We start from the raw sequence: 16671 nt of genomic DNA on the forward strand, positions 1-16671 counted from the left end.
CATACTTGCTGAGCTAAAAAATATTTTGAAATAACAAAGATATTGTGATGATTTCGCGTACTTATTTTATTCCAAATTAATTTAATTTCTAGATTTTCCCTTAGAACATCTTCTTTATGTTTGACCAAGTTCATAGATAAGTACGTCCAATTTCTACAACTCGGATATAGTATAAAGCATCTTTCATGGTTAATGAAATGAAAATAATTTTATCGTATTTTCCATTTCTACCTATGGTTACATACATCTTTTAGACAATGAAGGCTTCAAATCATATGCAAATATGCAACCATGTGCCAACGGTAGCTATATTTTTTAAATTTTAAATTTGATTTCACCTTCTAATAACTCTCATGTGATGTGTAGATTTCTTATATATCACCCCAAAATTTCACCCACCACATTTAATTCGATAGTACGCACACGCACACGCACGCGCGCGCACACACACACACACACAAAGCATCTACTCTCATGGATATATAACAGCATACGCACTTACTTGATTCGCTTCAACTACACACTTGGCTAGCTCTCAAGGATATGATATATTTTTCTCCGTCATCTCCCCATACAATGTTCAATGCATTATACCAGCTAGAAATGCGAGGTCTCGGGAACTAACACTTCACTCAGATGGCAGTGAACATAAGATGCACGTAAGCTCAGTGTTTAGTTAGACGAGAGGCATGTGGGATAGTAAAGTTGCTTCCAAGTCAGCTACCACGAATATTTGGAGGATTTGTGCACAGTTGAGCCATGAAGAGGAAAAGGACTCCAGGCAACTAATTTCCCATGCATGATAGAGAGGCTAAACTGGGTATCTTGATCTAGCGCTGGTGCCGACTTTGATTTGTTGCGAGATACCTGGGAGCCAATTGTAAGTGTGGTGGGTTGCAGTTACAATAGTTAGAGCGGAATACCACGTGGTGATTGTGTCGCGTAAAGAGAAAGTAATCTGTATTCCCGAAAGCTGGAGAGCGAACTTATTTCTCATGTGCGCGCTGCTTCATCTAGGTAAAGAAAAGAAAGTTCTTTCATTGTGTGTTAGCCCTTAAGGTCTTCTCCAACAGTCTATTCTTAATAATAATGTATATGTCAAATATAATCAAATATAAAATACACGAGCAAAGGCAAGAGATCTGTTTTGTAAATAAAACATCCTTCACTTAGGAAAGAAAGAAAATGCCACCCCTCCTCCAAATAAACAAAAAAAAACACTTGTAACAATCTCTCTTGGGCGGATAGAGTAATTTTACGGATGCTTGAGTTTTCCTTCTAATGGATGGATCAATCAATTTTAGATGGGCGTGTGTTTTGGCTTTTTTTTTTTTTTGCTTGCTCGTGGGTGTAGCATACGGGGTAAGCCTAGCGTTATCCTCAGGTCAAGTACTAGTAGCAGTATCAATCTTGGTTCGATGTGACGATGCGAGCGCGCGAGACGTGGTTGGGAGGAGGGCGGCAGCAGGCCACCGTCCGTCCTGCCATGCGCGCCGCGTGAACTTGGACGGCGTTGTCGGCAGCCAATCAGCGTGGCGTGGCTAACATCACGGCCGGCCAGTAGGCCACGCCCCGTCACGTGTGAGCGCCACGTAATCCTGTCGGCGTCACCGTCCCCTCTGCTCGCTCTCTGTTGGGCCAGCTTGCCTGCCAGGTGGGGCGTAGCAAACTCGCCGTTTAATTTGAGATGGGCGCAGCTGAGCTGACTCAGCTCGTGAACACCTCCAGCACCGCCCAGAAATGGCCTCTCGGGACAGGGTCGCCGCGGCTAAAATTAAATGTAAGGATCATCCTGCGGCTGACCACCAGCCACGGCGATATGCATTCTTAAATTGCGCCGTGCAAATCAAGTCCCACAAAAGAACAAACTAAAACAGATCCACCTCTCAGCTTTTTTTCCCTATCCATCTTCATCTCCCGTGTCCAAATCAGTGAAGATGGCATCTTCTACAATAATTGTTCTTCCGCTCAATTTTCAACGACGAGATCTTCCTCCCGACATCAATAATGGCATCGCCGGATCGATCTAAGATCTTTTCTTATGGTTGTCGCGAGAATGTTTGTCCTTGCAATATTTATTTTGACTCCTACGTGCCCGACAATGGTGATCCGTACACTCGGTTCCGACGATGTTGACCAAGTTGTTTGGTTGCCTTTTCCTGCATACTGGTGTTGATGTTGGTGATTGACTATTTCAATGGTTGTGTGGCGCGTCCACGTAGCCTTGGCATTGTAGTTCAAATAAAAATTATGTAAAATCTTCGTTGATATTTTTAGGTTTGTGGTTTGGTTTCTATCTTCGGCTGCCTCCAGAAAAGTACAAGATTGTGTCATGGAAGAAGAAAGAGATCGAAGACCGTGAAGATTTGTTGGTTTCTTTCATACTTTATTTTTGTAATAGTGGAAGTCGGGTGATGTCTCATCAACAGGTAGTATTTGTTACTATAAATATGCGTGGTAAAAAATATTTCTCTCCCGCGTGCCTGCCGTTGGCCGTCCCGTCGTCGGCCACCCCTGTCTGGCCATGCGCCCGTCGCCATTGGCCACGCGTAGCCTGCTCAGCCCGATTTCGTCAGATTTATAGGGGATTCTGGCGACTCCAGGATGCATCCAGTGACGGGTTCCCTCCCGCCAACGGCAATGGTCAGGGATACATTTCACGTCTTGTTTGCCCTCGCAATCTACGTATCTACGGGTTGGGAGGCTGAGTGTACCGTGCACTGTAACTTTTCTTTTTTACAGTTCACGCGATTATACGGTGTTGGGTTGGGTCTCTTTTTTCGTCCAAAACCACAAACCGGCGGTTATTTTGCAGATACGGGTCTCATGAAATTGTCGTTGCCGTTCGCTCCAATGCAAATTGTGCTCCACTTATCTTCCATATTCCCTCCCTTTTTCTTGCTGTCGTTCCCATTCCTTTTTTTTTCATATATTCCTCATGTATTGGCAACAATTATTGGCGAACAGAATCGGATTCCATGTCGACATGCGTGCACGATGATAGTACTGGTCGACCGCAAAGCATCAAAGTCTAGCTCGGCTTGCTCGGAGTGGAGTACTAGCTAGTACTTTTACTCCAGCAAAAGGCAGCACAGACAAAACAAAGCATCATCGCAACCACACACACGTTGTGAAGAGCGTTTGCTTCCTACGCGTTTGCACAGTTCGTTTTATCAGATCTGCATAAATCTCTGGTGCAAGCAACACCGGTACTCAGTCAGATCAACCTGAACTTCTTCAACCTCGTGATCCTCAATCTGAAAACATCATGTTTCTATTTAGCCACTTCGTAACATCTAACCTCAACATGAAAAGGCTGTCACACTGACAACCATATAGCACAGGGAGTACCCATAAATCTGATTCTAGAATGGGAACTCGGAGAGCGGATTTAAATATTTGAAAATTGTGTTTATATGTCTAAAAAATTATAGAATTTAATATATATACATGTCCTGAGTACTTGTGCAGAAATTTGGTAGAAAATACGTTGTATTTTGAGCTACAGAAAAAAAAAACGAATTTGTGGCTGCATTATAGGTTTGAAAACTCATATTTTTGTCAGACATTTATCTTTTCTTATAGCTCAAAATACAATATATTTTCCCCGACTTTCCTACTGCACCTTAGAAATGGGTATGTGTTTTCGAAATGAGTATATGTATGCATATATTTAATTTCAGATTTTTTGAGTCCAAAAATATGCTTTTGAATTATTTTTCAAAAACTGGAAGCACTAGTGCTCATGTGCCAAAGGCACTTTCCGTGGAACTTGCATCAATATAGCCTGTCAAGAGAAACCACAACACGCTAAGGACACCAAAACGATAACAACTAAGTCGATAACAAAGCACACCTCAGAGCTACATTCAGAACCCTAGTTCAGCAACGACCAAAGAGTACTCGGTAGATAAAAGACATGGCAAGCAAGGCCGGTCCATGGCATAAGTCTTGTACCATCAGATGTTTAGCCGGTATTACCACCTAACAGACCTAGTTTATAGCGTCAACAGTCACTTGCTACAGCAGAACCTACTTCCTTCATCCAAGCTGTCTACTCATTTCCCTCTCAGCTTTTCCAGGTCAGGGAGATCTGCAAACGAATAAAGATGATTTAGAATGAGCACAAATATACTGCTTGCGACTTTTTAAGACTAGCCAGGTGACTACTTGCTAAGGGAATGTTAGAACTACTGCTTAGTTCATGCGAATTAAATTAGCCTGTCAACAGAAACATAAAGTGCATGCAGGCACGGAATGATCAACAGTTCCTACTACTGTGCAGAAGAAGATAAAACTTAACTCCCTCATCCTGTCTTAACTTTGTCTATATTTGCATTATCTAGACTTGTTTAGTGTGCACATACATGCAAATCTAGACAAAACTGAGGCATCTTTTCTGGATGGAGGGAGTGATAAAAATGGAGAGAAGGATTGGTAATCTAGCAAAATCCTAGAGTGATTATTCATAAATTCATAGCTCACACTCAAAAGCATATAGGCCTGCTTGCGGAAAGTTGTGTACATATTGGTAAATCAATCAGATTCAAATTTGATTATTACAAGCAGAACAATACATACAGGCCTATGTGTATTCAAGTACAAGATGGGCACTTACATAGCAGTCCATCATCACCATCGCTTTCCTCATTTTCCTGCAACAGTATAAAAACAATAAATAACCTCCACACTAAGGATTAAATATAAACCAATAAAAACATGAGACAACACAGAGGCTTGATCATAGTTCATACCCCATCATCATAGTCATTGTCCGAACCTACTGAAGCCTCTGCAAGGAATTCTTTGTTAGACTGATCGTAGCAAAATGTATCACGAATTAAAATGCAGATGAAAGTGAAGAAATTAGAGCTTCTTAGCAGCTAAATGAAGAGATCACAGATTGAATAGCCTTAGTATTTAACATTAAAAATATTAGAAAAGAGCATAAAGTATTTAGCATCTCATCAAATTGCTTTCATATGTTCCACCCATATGACAAATGCAATGAATCCTGATTCTGAGTAAAGCTTAATAACTACATATTGCAACAACAACTAAATATAATTCACTAAATTAGATCTACCTTTCTTTTCCAATCAATTTTCTATAATGAAACCCACAAATTGGTACAAGAAAATGTCCATATTGTTCATGTATATCATATTATCATTAGCACATACCAGACTCTTCATCCTCATCATGCCATTTGTTCCAGTCAACTTTGATGTATGGATGCTTTTCCTCTGACTTTAGCAAGCGCTTCCACCAACATTTCTTATCTTTCTGTATAGTACAGATTATGTTTCGCGAGCCCACCTTTTTCTTTGTTTTACTTCCCTACAGACCAATCATAATGATGGTTAGTACACTAGCAGTTCAGAGAATAAAGTGATGATAGTCGTCATCAAGATTGAACAGTAAATTATCAAGCAACTAGTAGCTCAAATATAAAGAACCACTTCAAATAATTATTTCTTTTAGATTCCTTTTAATCTCTTCCATTTGTCACTACTCACTGATATCAAAGTTTACACTTCACATCATATGCATCAATGAGTGCCTTCAAACATAGTATGGCATGCATATACAATATTCAGTGAATGAGATATTTATGTGGATTCAAGTTCCCTACAACTAATATGGCTCTGTTACCAAAGACACGTGTCAGTATTCCAAGCATTATGTATAACCATTTGGTAGCTTTTTAACATTTCTCGAAGCAAGGACCCAGAAGTAGAAAATGAATACGTAGAAGGTACTATCAACTGAAACCAACCCTGTATTACAATGTAGAACTGAAGCCCATAGATACTTACCTCTGGCAGTACAGAATCAAATAGCTCCAAAGTTAAGCTAAAAGATTCCCCATGGGCAATGGCTGAGAAGCTAAGGATTCCCTGAGGTTCAATCTTCAACACAACATCTTCTGCATCTGGCACTGAGATAGTCAAGTAAACCTTTTCTGAGCGTTGAGCCCATAGCACCTCAGGTTGACGACTACATGCCATAAAGAAGGTGTCATGTTTTTCCATAGCACCCAAAAAATAATGTGCTCTAGTGACTTACAGAGTTACAGTATGAAATAAAAAATGCCAAAAATTAGTATGACAGGGAAAGCACTATGTTCTTGCCTCATATCACAGTTATAATACGTTCTTTAAAGGTTATTTGGATGAAGATTTTCAAGTCTAGCAACGAAGTGTATCAGTGTTATTGAAAATTTAACTCATAATAACAGGTAAGACTCAAACAGTTGTACATTCTAACCATTGTAAAAATATAGGGTTTGTTTGGTTTTTGCCTAGAGTTGCCCCGCCAAGACACGGGCCAGCCAAAATTTTGGCGAAGCTTTCCGTCGCCCACGATTTGACCAACTGCGGGCGTAAAATTGTACTACAGAGGAGAAGCCAGCGTGGATACGCCAAATAATTGGATTCCATCCAAACCATGATCAGCAACTTGGTCAACGCCAATTTTTTGGTTTGGCAGCCTGGGGCTTTCATCCAAACAGACCCATACTATGTGATGCAATGCACATCCCCTATAGGCACAGCAAGGAAATTATACTAAACAATAACCAGACTCATCTCATAGATCAAGTCTTATCATAGACCACAGTACGAGAAATACTAGATGTGTATATTGCCAATCTAGGAAGAAAATACAGATCCTACTTGAACAGTCAAGAACCCTATTTCTGTAGCACAAGAACTTCCAAGTTCAATGCTGAATATAATGCACCCAAAAAAAGAATGTGCACCTAGTCACTTACATAGTTTAATAGAATAGAAAATTCCCCCAAAATGTATAATCTATCTTCTTCCCTCGTATATCAGTGTGATCTATTATAATAAGGTAATTTGGTTGAGCATTTCTAAGTCTCACGGGTAATCAAGTTACATTAGAACAGATTGACTGTAGCAACAAAGAGTACCAGTGTAAGAACAATATAGATAAAAATTCAAATCAACTTACAAGTAGGACCCCAATCGTGCTAATGTCAAATCATTGAGGTATGCTATGCAATGTAATTGTACATCCTAGTCTGAACATCACCACCTATGAGAGCATTTGTGGAGCTATAAACACAGGGTAATCATACTACTTCACAATAACCAGATTCACAACCTACTAGCATGCAATGTGCCCCTGCGGCATGTTCAACAAACGTCCACATGCTACACTAAATTCAGCAACTAGTTCAATGTAACAGTGTACAGCAATAGATGACAGACATCATTCTTCAATGAAATAGCCCAAATATTTTTATATTGAAACAACTAAACAGCATAACCACAGTAAAGATATACTGATTGTGTATATTGGGTAATCTAGCAAGAAAATGCAGATCCTACTTAACAATAACCACATTCATATCCTACACCGCATATTATTTTTCTATTAAAAACAGCAACAAAACAGAGTAAGAAACCCTAAATGTGTATGTTGGCAATCTAGGAAGAAAATGCAGAACCTATTTGAACAGTCAAAAACTCATATTTCCAGCGCAAGTACTTCCACGTGTAATGCATAATACAATGCACCCCTAGAAATAATGTGCACCTAGTCACCTACAGAGTTTTAGTACAAAATGCCAGATTCACAACCTACAAGCATGCAATGCACCCCTGTGGCCAAGCATGTTCAACAGTAGTCCACATGCTACATCCAATTCAGCAACTATTTCAATGTAAGAGTATACAGCAACAGATGGCAAACATCATTCATCAATGAAACAGATACAGCAACAGATGGCAAACATCATTCATCAATGAAACAGCCGGTACAATTTTCCTATTGAAACAGGTAAACATCATAACAAACACTAATGTGTACGTATAATTGGGTAATCTAGCAAGGAAATGCAGATCCTTTTTGAACAGTTATGAATCGATTACGGCAGAGCGATTACTTTCACGTCCAATGCAGAATATGATTGCGCAAACAACGGCTACCGAAGGGACCCCAAAACACCGTCCGGTCCTGCATATCCACTTCAATACCCGATCGATCTAGTTGTAGGATCAACCAAACCCAGAGTAGCTTTACGCCCTATCGTTCGCAACTCAAAGTATCAGAGTAACCCATCTATTTCTTGCAACTTAAACCCGAAATCCATCGCCGCCGCCAAAGTATCCGTCCCGACTTAGGGCAAAAGAAAAAATGTTGCCGGAGCCAACGAAACCGCCTCGCATTGGGCAGAAATTACACCGAACGCAAACCCCAAGTCGTGATTCGGGGAGAGGGGGGTACCTCATGGCGAAATGGCGCGGCGGCGGAGGGCGGACCGCGCGGAGGAGGGGTAGGGTTTGTGGAGGGCGGCGGGGGCGCAGCGGCGGCAGGTGGGCGCAGCAGCGGGGGGAGGACGATGAGGAGAGCGGCGGCCGGACACACACAGCACTACTGTTTCCGCTTCGCCCGCTGCTGCAGCTTTATTTCGGGGGGTCGAATGTACCGAACTACCCCCGCCACTTCGTACTAACTCGCGCCTTTGCCCCTCCTCGATCCTTCGAGTGGAAGGCAGGTGGCCTAACGGCCCACGCGGCGCCGAGACAGCCAATCCAGCCGTCCGATTCCGATCGAACGGCTGTCCCGCCTTACATCCACGTCATACCGCCACCTTGGGCCCACCTCCCGGTCCCTCTACTCGTCGCCATCGTCGTGCTACTTGCCTCTCTCGAATCATCACACGGAAACAAGGGAACAGATCATCGATCTCGGCGATGGATTTCGCCGGCGGCGGCGGAGCGTCGCTGTCGGAGATGTACCAGAGCGCGCGGCGGCTGCTGCTGTCGGCCCGCGACGGCGTGGCCCGGGTCGAGCGCCTCGCCTCGGCGCCCACCTCCTCCTCCTACTCCTCCTCGGCGCCGCTCGTCGGGGGCGGCGGCGCGGGGGACCCGGCGGCGGCCGAGGAGGTGCGGCGGGTGGTGGCGCAGATCCAGGGCCTCTGCGCGCAGATGGACCGCCTCTGGCGCTCCATCCCCGCCAAGGGCCAGCGGGACCTCTGGAAGAGGTGAGCCTCCCACCTCCGTTTACTAGCCCGCTCGGTTCTATGCTTTTTTTCTTCTCTGGGGCGTGAATTGGCGGTGAGGCGAGAAGATCTTCAAGTGTCCTTGTTCTTCCCCCGCCGCAGAGCACGGCTTAAGCGTACGCATTCTGTCGTAATTGTGCATGTATTTGCTAATTCGGTTGCTTGAGCATGAAACGTAGTGTTTTCGCTTAAAAATCAGCTCACCGAACCTGCCGCTCGGTAGCAGGAAATGCAGTGTTAATGCTGACTTGGTGAGGAGCAGATGCAATTCTACTCTCAGAACCTGATGTAACTCTGCCTGCCCTTATGCACTTGTGTGTGTGGTGGCTATAGGTTGTACAGTGCTGCTTGTTAGGCTTCCATTATGCTTTTCTGGAACTGGAAGTTAGGTTCAGTGCGCCCCTGCTTCGTAGGCTTCCATTGTGCTTTTGAGGAGACCTAAGTTAGGTTGTTCAATGTGCCCATCCAAGCTATTCAGTTTCGCGTTATCATTTATCTTGTCGTGCCATATCTTCACCTATAACTTTGCTTGCCTTTATGCATTTGCGCAAGTGCTGGCTGTAGCTTGCAGAGTTTTACTTGTTAGGCTGGCATGGAGACTCAAAGACTTTATATTCACAGGAAAAGTTCTCATTGCAAAAACAAATCACTGGCAGTTTAGATTGTGCCTTTCTAGATGGTTGATAGGGCAAGGCACCAATAACAAGCAGCAATAAGCACTCTCATTGAACCTATCAGGCACTTTCTATATGTACCAGGCAGAATTTTGTTTTGTATTTAATTTTAAATACTTTACAGCAATCTTGCATTGGCGAATTATAGGTGCATTAGGGATGCCATTGCCACACACCCTTATATATGAATTACTAATTCTGGAGAATAAAATCCTTAGCAGCTCTTGATTATTTGATTTGCTTGAGCATGAAATGTAGTGTTAATGTTTAGGAAAAGATGTAATGTGCTCTTAGAACTGATGTTACTTTGCCTGCCATTATGCATTTGTGCGATGTTGGCCATAGGTTGTACTGTTGTAGAGTGCTACTTGTTAGGCTTCCAATTGTTTGTTGATCGTGGTCCTTTTTTTTTTCGAGAAAACGCAATGACATTGCGTTTCTTTTCATTGCAAAGAAGGAGAACAGTTTGTTACAAGGTCACCCTCCAAGGAGGGTGAAGAACATCCAGCTTATAACAAAAAAACTAGTGTACATCCCAGTCTACAGGTAAGACGGCGCGAAGGCCAAGAGCTCCAGCCCTGGCCCAAAGCGCCGCCTCTGTCTTGATCTTGTCGTACACGCTCTGGGTGGACGGTTGCTCGCCATCGAAGACACAGGAGTTTCGGTGCTTCCAAATCAACCAGGGCACGAGCAACGTGGCGGTTGCAAGGCCTTTTCGCATGGGCTTCGGCGTGTGCTGTCTCGCAGTGGTCCACCAATCGTGGAGGGTAGGCTCGTTGTCAGGTGGTCGACAAGGGAGCCGTAGCCAGGACAGAGTGTCGTACCAAACCTGCCTAGAGAAGGGGCAAGCCAAGGTGAGGTGGTGCATGGACTCGGGCTCTTGGTCGCACAACATGCACCGAGGATGGTGCTGCAGCCCTCGCCGACGTAGTCGCTCCGCTGTCCAGCACCGGTCCTTGTTAGCTAGCCAGTGGAAGAATTTGACGCGCGGAGGCGCCCATGTTTTCCACAGCAGCTTCCAGGCTGGGCAGACCCTGGAACCCTGGAAAGTGCTCCGGTAGCAGGACTTCGCCGTGTAGACACCGTTTGCGCTCCATCGCCAGACGAGCTGGTCAGGATGGTCTGTGAGGACAGTCGCCTCCACCTGTGTCTAGAGCATAAGGTACTGGCCCAGCTCCTGGAGACCAAGTACGCCGTGGATGTCGCGCGCCCATCTGTGGTCGATCAGTCCATCTCTGATGGAGGTTGCCTTCCGACGCCTTTTAGGGATACAAGCGTAGAGTTCAGGGGCAATTTGGCTGACAGAGCGACCGTCAATCCATCTGTCTTCCCAAAATCTGCCAAGGCGTCCATCGCCAGCGATCATATGCGTCGAGGCAAAGAACAGGCTCTGTTCCTGGCGCGAAAATTGCAACTCTAGCCCTGTCCATGCTCTGTCCTGGTCCGTTCTGCTGTACCAAAGCCACCGCATCCGCAGCGCTAGCCCAGCCCTCTCCAGGTCTGGAACCCCAAGGCCTCCAAGGGATAGCGGCCTGCACACCGCACGCCAGTTGACGTGGCAATGCCCGCCGTTGGCCTCGGCGCGGCCGTCCCAAAGGAAGCCTCTCTGAATCTTCTCGAGGAGCTTTAGGACGCACTTTGGCGGCTGCAGCACTAGGATCTGGTGTAGGGGGATCGCTGCGAGAACAGACTTGACGAGGACGAGCCTCCCAGAGCGGTCCATGAGCCTAGACTTCCAGGTGGGCAGCTTGGCCGCGTTGATGCATGGTTGTGAGGATCAGATATTTACTAATTCGGTTGCTTCAGCTGTTGAGCATGAAACAGATGTAATTTGTACTCTGTATTTTCCTTCTTGTTTCTTAGAACTGATGTAAGTTTGCTTGCCTTTATGCATTTGCGTTAGTGCTGGCCGTAGCTTGTAGAGTTTTACTTGTTAGGCTTCCATTATGCTTTTCAGTAACTGGAATTTATTAGGCTGTTCAATGTGCCCCACTTGGTAGACTTATTACGCTTTTGAGGAGATGGAAGCTAGGTTGCTCAGTATGGCCATCGAACATATATAACTTCTCCACTATCGGTTATCTTGCTATGCCATATCTTCCTTTGGCTTATTCTAGTCATATGTTTGGTAACAAGGAAAATCTCAAGGTTTTAGGGGTGCCTTAGCTTCTCTGCGCCGCTGAATCTGCCTGGCATGGAAACCCAAAGACATTATGTTCACAGGAAAAGTTCTTGTTGCAAAAACAATCACTGGCAGTTTTGATTGTGCCTTTCTAGATGGTTGATAGGGTAAGGCGCCAATAACAAGCAGCAATAAGCACTCTCATTGAACCTATCAGGCACTTGCTATATATACCAGGCAGAATTTTATTTTTGTATTTAATTTTAAATACTTTACAGCAATCTTGCATTGGCGAATTATAGGTGCATTAGCGATGCCATTGCCTGACCTCGAACACACCCTCATATATGAATTACGAATTCCGGAGAATAAAATCCGTTGCTTCTATCTCATTAAGAGCTCTTGAATATTTGATTTATCTATCCACATTTGGAGTGCAAACCTATAGCTGCACACCGAAACATGCATTTTTTACCCTGAGTTTACCCTCATGTTGGACCAAATAGTACCTTTTGACCTTGAAATGCATTTAAGAGCGAGTGCTTTACATTACTTAAGCTTGTACGAGTTTCTAACATTAGATTGGAATATTTTCTTGCTTTCAAGATGGCTGTTTTACTAATTTCTTCGAAGATTTCACGGTAGCAGCAGTACTGAACTACTAGTTGCTAGAATATGCTTCGTATGTTAATCTTTCTGTGGCAGTCATCACACTAGCTTAGTTTTCAAGCTCTTGTTATTCTACATGTCTGATCAATATGGAATGTTAGGTTCATGTGCCATCCAGAGTTACTTACACGTTCTTGTTTGGTAGATGTAGAAGATATGTGCCCATCGCGACTGCACCCTAAACCTTGAGCATCTGATTGACCCCGCCGCGGACCTTGCTGAGCTTGACGAGCCGTTCACGGACGACGAGATATGGGCTGCTGTCAAGCGCCTTCCTGCACGTAAGGCGCCAGGTCCTGACGGATTCACCGCTGAATTCCTCCAGGCCTGCTGGCCCCTGGTCAAGCACGATGTTTTGGCTGTCTTCCAGCAGCTGAACGAGCTCCGGGGCAGGGGCTTCCATAAGCTCAACCAGGCCCTGCTTACCTTGCTGCCGAAACGCCCGGATGCCGAGACCCTTGGCGACTACCGCCCCATCAGCCTCGTGCACCTCATCGGCAAGGTTGCAGCGAAAGTGCTGTCGCTGCGCTTAGCACCAAAGCTCGACCGCCTTGTCAGCAAGAACCAGAACGCATTCATTGGTGGACGTAGTCTCCATGACAATTTTGTTCTTGTCCGACAGTCCATGCGACAGCTGCACCAGCTGTGGGCGCCGAGAGTGCTGTTGAAGCTCGATCTTGCCAAAGCGTTCGACACCATCTCCCGGGCCTTCTTGTTCGACGTCCTTCGGAGGTACGGGTTCGGCGCCAAGTTCTTGGACCGGCTCGCGGTACTCCTTTCCTCTCGCGAGCACGCGAGTGTTGGTCAATGGATGCCCCGGGCCACCAATATGGCATCGCCGGGGACCGCGGCAAGGCGACCCCCGTCGCCGCAGCCTGTTCGTCCTGGCCGTTGACGCCCTTGGGCGGCTGATTATGCAAGCTGTCGACGCCGGAATCCTGCAAGCGCTGCACCCGACCAAGAGGATTCCGGTGGTTTCCCTATATGCCGACGATGTGGTGATGTTTTGCCATCCAACTAGGGAAGATACCGGCGCCGTGAGGGCGATCCCGCACCTCTTTGGTCGAGCCTCCGGGCTCCCGGTAAACTACGGTAAAAGCTCCGCCACTATGCTCAACCGCGAGCCCGACGACGCCGCGGTGATTACGGCTACCCCGGGATGCCAGCCTGGCCGAGCTGCCACCGACCTACCTTGGCATACCGCTCACGCTCCGCCGCCCTACCCGCGCACGGATGCTGCCGCTGGTCAACAAAACCGCAGCCAAGCTTCCCACTTGGAAGTCTAGACTCATGGACCGCTCGGGAGGCTCGTCCTTGTCAAGTCTGTGCTTGCAGCGATCCCTCTACATCAAATCCTAGTGCTGCAGCCGCCAAAGTGCATCTTGAAGCTTCTCGAGAAGATCCAGAGAGGCTTCCTGTGGGACGGCCGCGCTGAGGCCAACGGTGGGCATTGCCACGTCAACTGGCGTGCGGTGTGCAGGCCTCTATCCCTTGGAGGCCTAGGTGTCCAGGATATGGAGAGGGCTGGGCTCGCGCTTCGGATGCGGTGGCTTTGGTACAGCAGAACGGACCAAGACAGAGCATGGACAGGGCTTGAGCTGCAATTCTCGCGCCAGGAACAGAGCCTGTTCTTTGCCTCGACGCATATGATCGCGGGCGACGGACGCCTTGGGAGATTCTGGGAAGACAGATGGATTGCCGGTCGCTCCGTCAGCCAAATTGCCCCTGAGCTCTATGCTTGCATCCCTAAAAGACGTCGGAAGGCAACCTCCATCAGAGATGGGCTGACCGACCACAGTTGGGCGCGCGACATCCATGGCGTGCTTGGTCTCCAGGAGCTGGGCCAGTACCTTATGCTCTGGACACAGGTGGAGGCGACTGTCCTCACAGACCAACCCTGATCAGCTCGTCCGGCGATGGAGCGCAAACGGTGTCTACACGGCGAAATCCCGCTACCGGAGCACTTTTCGGGGGTCCGGGGCCTGCCCGGCTCCGGAAGCTGCCGTGGAAAACTTGGGCACCTCCGCGCGTCAAATTTTTCCACCGGGCTGGCTAACAAGGACCGGTGCTGGACAGCGGAGCGACTACGACGGCGTGGGCTGCAGCACCATCCTCGGTGCCTCGCTATGCGACCAAGAGCCCGAGTCCATGCGTCACCTCACCTTGGCTTGCCCCTTCGCTAGGCAGGTCTGGTACGATACCCTGTCCTGGCTGCGGCTCCCTTGTCGACCCCCTGACAACGAGCCTACCCTCCACGAATGGTGGATCTCTGCGAGACAGCACACGCCGAAGCCCATGCGGAAAGGCCTCGCAACCGCCACGCTGCTTGTGCCTTGGCTGATTTGGAAGCACCGAAACTCGTGCGTCTTCGATGGAGAGCAGCCGTCCATCCAGAGAGTTAATGACAAGATCAAGGCTGAGGCGGCAATTTGGGCCAGAGCTGGAGCCCTTGGCCTTCGCGCCGTCTTACCTGTAGATTGGGATGTACACTAGTTTTCTGTTAGTAGCTGGGTGTTCTTCACCCTCTATGGAGGCGTGACCTTGTAACAAACTTATCTCTCCTTTGCAATGAAAAGAAACGCAATGTCATTGCGTTTTCTCGAAAAAGATATGTGCCCATCATTGCCTACCTTCTGAATATGCACACCTTTTGCCCTTTTTAACTATTTCATCATGTACGGTCAGAAGTCCGAGCCATGTTTCACCTTTTATATAAAATTGGTATATGCGGCTTATAGAGCAACAGTAGATGTCTGTTGTACTACTGGGGTTACTGAGATGTCTGCTGCATAAATAACATTTGATGCATTGCAGTTGCAGATAAATCCTCTAGAGGATGCATGCGGTTGTGAAAATTTAATCCTGTTGGATATGTAATTTTGGCAGTGTGTACAGTTGAAAGAGCTGAATAGGACTATAGGAGTTCTGTAGGTTCAGTGTTTCAAGTTTATGACACTATCTGATGTTATCCTGGCAGAAAAGTGGAACAGCTGTCTGAAGAGGTTGATTCATTGAAGGAAACCCTTGACAAGCACTCTTTTCGGCAAAGGAAGCGGATTTTGGAAGCTAAGGAAAGGGCAGAACTATTTGAGAGAGCTGTAAGTAGTCTGTGAAGCAGAGCAAATACAGTTTTTTTAGTGCAGCTAATGAATTGAAACTTATTGTTGTAGAATGGTGAGTCCTCGCATGTCCTTCAAATATTTGATGACGAGGCCCAGGCAAGGCAATCGGCTCGTACTTCCGCTCGTGCGCTTGATGAAGCTTATGAAACAGGAGTGGCTATCCTTCAAAAGTACTCTGACCAGAGGGATCGTCTGAAGGTAAACATAGTTCAACTTCTGCTAAACAGTACATAAGATCACTTAAATCTTCTTTGCCTTTGTTGGTAAAAGAATGTGCTTGCTAATAGTTACATCTCCACTGAATTTCAGAGTGCGCAAAGGAAGGCTTTAGATGTCCTGAATACTGTTGGCCTATCAAACTCGGTTCTGAAGCTTATTGAAAGGCGGCACCGAGTCGACAAGAAGATTGCATATGGTGGCATGATTCTCACTGTCGTGTTGATGGTTGCATTTTGGCGGTTGACGCATTAGTGCTGTGCCGTGTAAGTCATACTGTTCTATCTGAGAGATGGGTGATAGCTTTGAGGAGCGGAGGGGTTCTGGTTGAGTTTAAGTTTGCTAGCTTTGGTCCTTTTTGTGTACGCACAGCTCTGCTAGCTGACTGATCATACAGGAGGTTCATTCATGTGTGTATAGAGATTATGAAACAAATCTTACAACTAGGGAATTTCAAGTTACAGCAATGCGCTAAGCCTTTGTTAGTCAGATATATTCTCTTCTATGCATAGTACAGTCGCCTGTTACCAGTACATTTCAGCTGTAAATTCGTTCTTGTGGACATGCACGTCATGTATGCAAAGAGTATGTTAATACTGCTCATGTCCTGTTTTTCAGCCAGTTTTTCTTTGCGCTTTTGTTGATACTTTGATCATAAAAGTTAGTGCAAAGATTGTTTTTGATACATAACAGCACTAACCCCAGGCAGATGCTGGCATGTTAAATAGTACAGATAACATAAAGATTGTGCAAAGATTGTTTTCAACACATAGCAGCAGTAACCCCAGGCAGTTGCTGGCATGTTAAATAGTTCTTTGATAACATAAAGATACT

The 16671-nt window shown here is 46.0% G+C and overlaps 2 protein-coding genes across 2 annotated transcripts; one reads left to right on the forward strand and one right to left on the reverse strand.

Moving 5' to 3' along the window:
- Positions 1-3760: 3760 nt before the first annotated feature.
- LOC124700088 (co-chaperone protein p23-2-like) lies at positions 3761-8311 on the reverse strand. Its single transcript, XM_047232276.1, has 6 exons — positions 8257-8311; positions 5820-6000; positions 5184-5340; positions 4755-4792; positions 4619-4655; positions 3761-4093 (listed from the first exon to the last, which is right to left on the reverse strand). The coding sequence occupies exons 1-6, from the start codon at positions 8259-8261 to the stop codon at positions 4059-4061; spliced, it is 453 nt and encodes a 150-aa protein (XP_047088232.1). The 5' UTR covers positions 8262-8311; the 3' UTR covers positions 3761-4058.
- A 415-nt stretch (positions 8312-8726) lies between these two features.
- On the forward strand, positions 8727-16440 carry LOC124703905 (membrin-11-like). Its single transcript, XM_047236144.1, has 4 exons — positions 8727-9016; positions 15477-15597; positions 15670-15819; positions 15931-16440. Exons 1-4 carry the CDS (start codon positions 8727-8729, stop codon positions 16090-16092), a joined length of 723 nt encoding a protein of 240 aa, XP_047092100.1. The 3' UTR covers positions 16093-16440.
- The last annotated feature ends 231 nt before the right edge of the window (positions 16441-16671 follow it).

Source organism: Lolium rigidum, chromosome 3 (genome assembly GCF_022539505.1).
Source record: "Lolium rigidum isolate FL_2022 chromosome 3, APGP_CSIRO_Lrig_0.1, whole genome shotgun sequence".
NCBI classification, from domain to species: domain Eukaryota; kingdom Viridiplantae; phylum Streptophyta; class Magnoliopsida; order Poales; family Poaceae; genus Lolium; species Lolium rigidum.

Excerpts from the sequence above, each read along its gene's own strand:
- LOC124703905 (XM_047236144.1), top strand. The coding sequence starts at position 8,727 with ATGGATTTCGCCGGCGGCGGCGGAGCGTCGCTGTCGGAGATGTACCAG. Across the intron at positions 15,598-15,669 it reads CAGAACTATTTGAGAGAGCT|AATGGTGAGTCCTCGCATGT; the intron begins GTAAGTAGTCTG and ends TTATTGTTGTAG. Across the intron at positions 15,820-15,930 it reads ACCAGAGGGATCGTCTGAAG|AGTGCGCAAAGGAAGGCTTT; the intron begins GTAAACATAGTT and ends ACTGAATTTCAG.
- LOC124700088 (XM_047232276.1), bottom strand. Across the intron at positions 4,793-5,183 it reads TGATGAGGATGAAGAGTCTG|AGGCTTCAGTAGGTTCGGAC; the intron begins GTATGTGCTAAT and ends AATTCCTTGCAG. Across the intron at positions 4,094-4,618 it reads TGGTGATGATGGACTGCTAT|ATCTCCCTGACCTGGAAAAG; the intron begins GTAAGTGCCCAT and ends ATTCGTTTGCAG.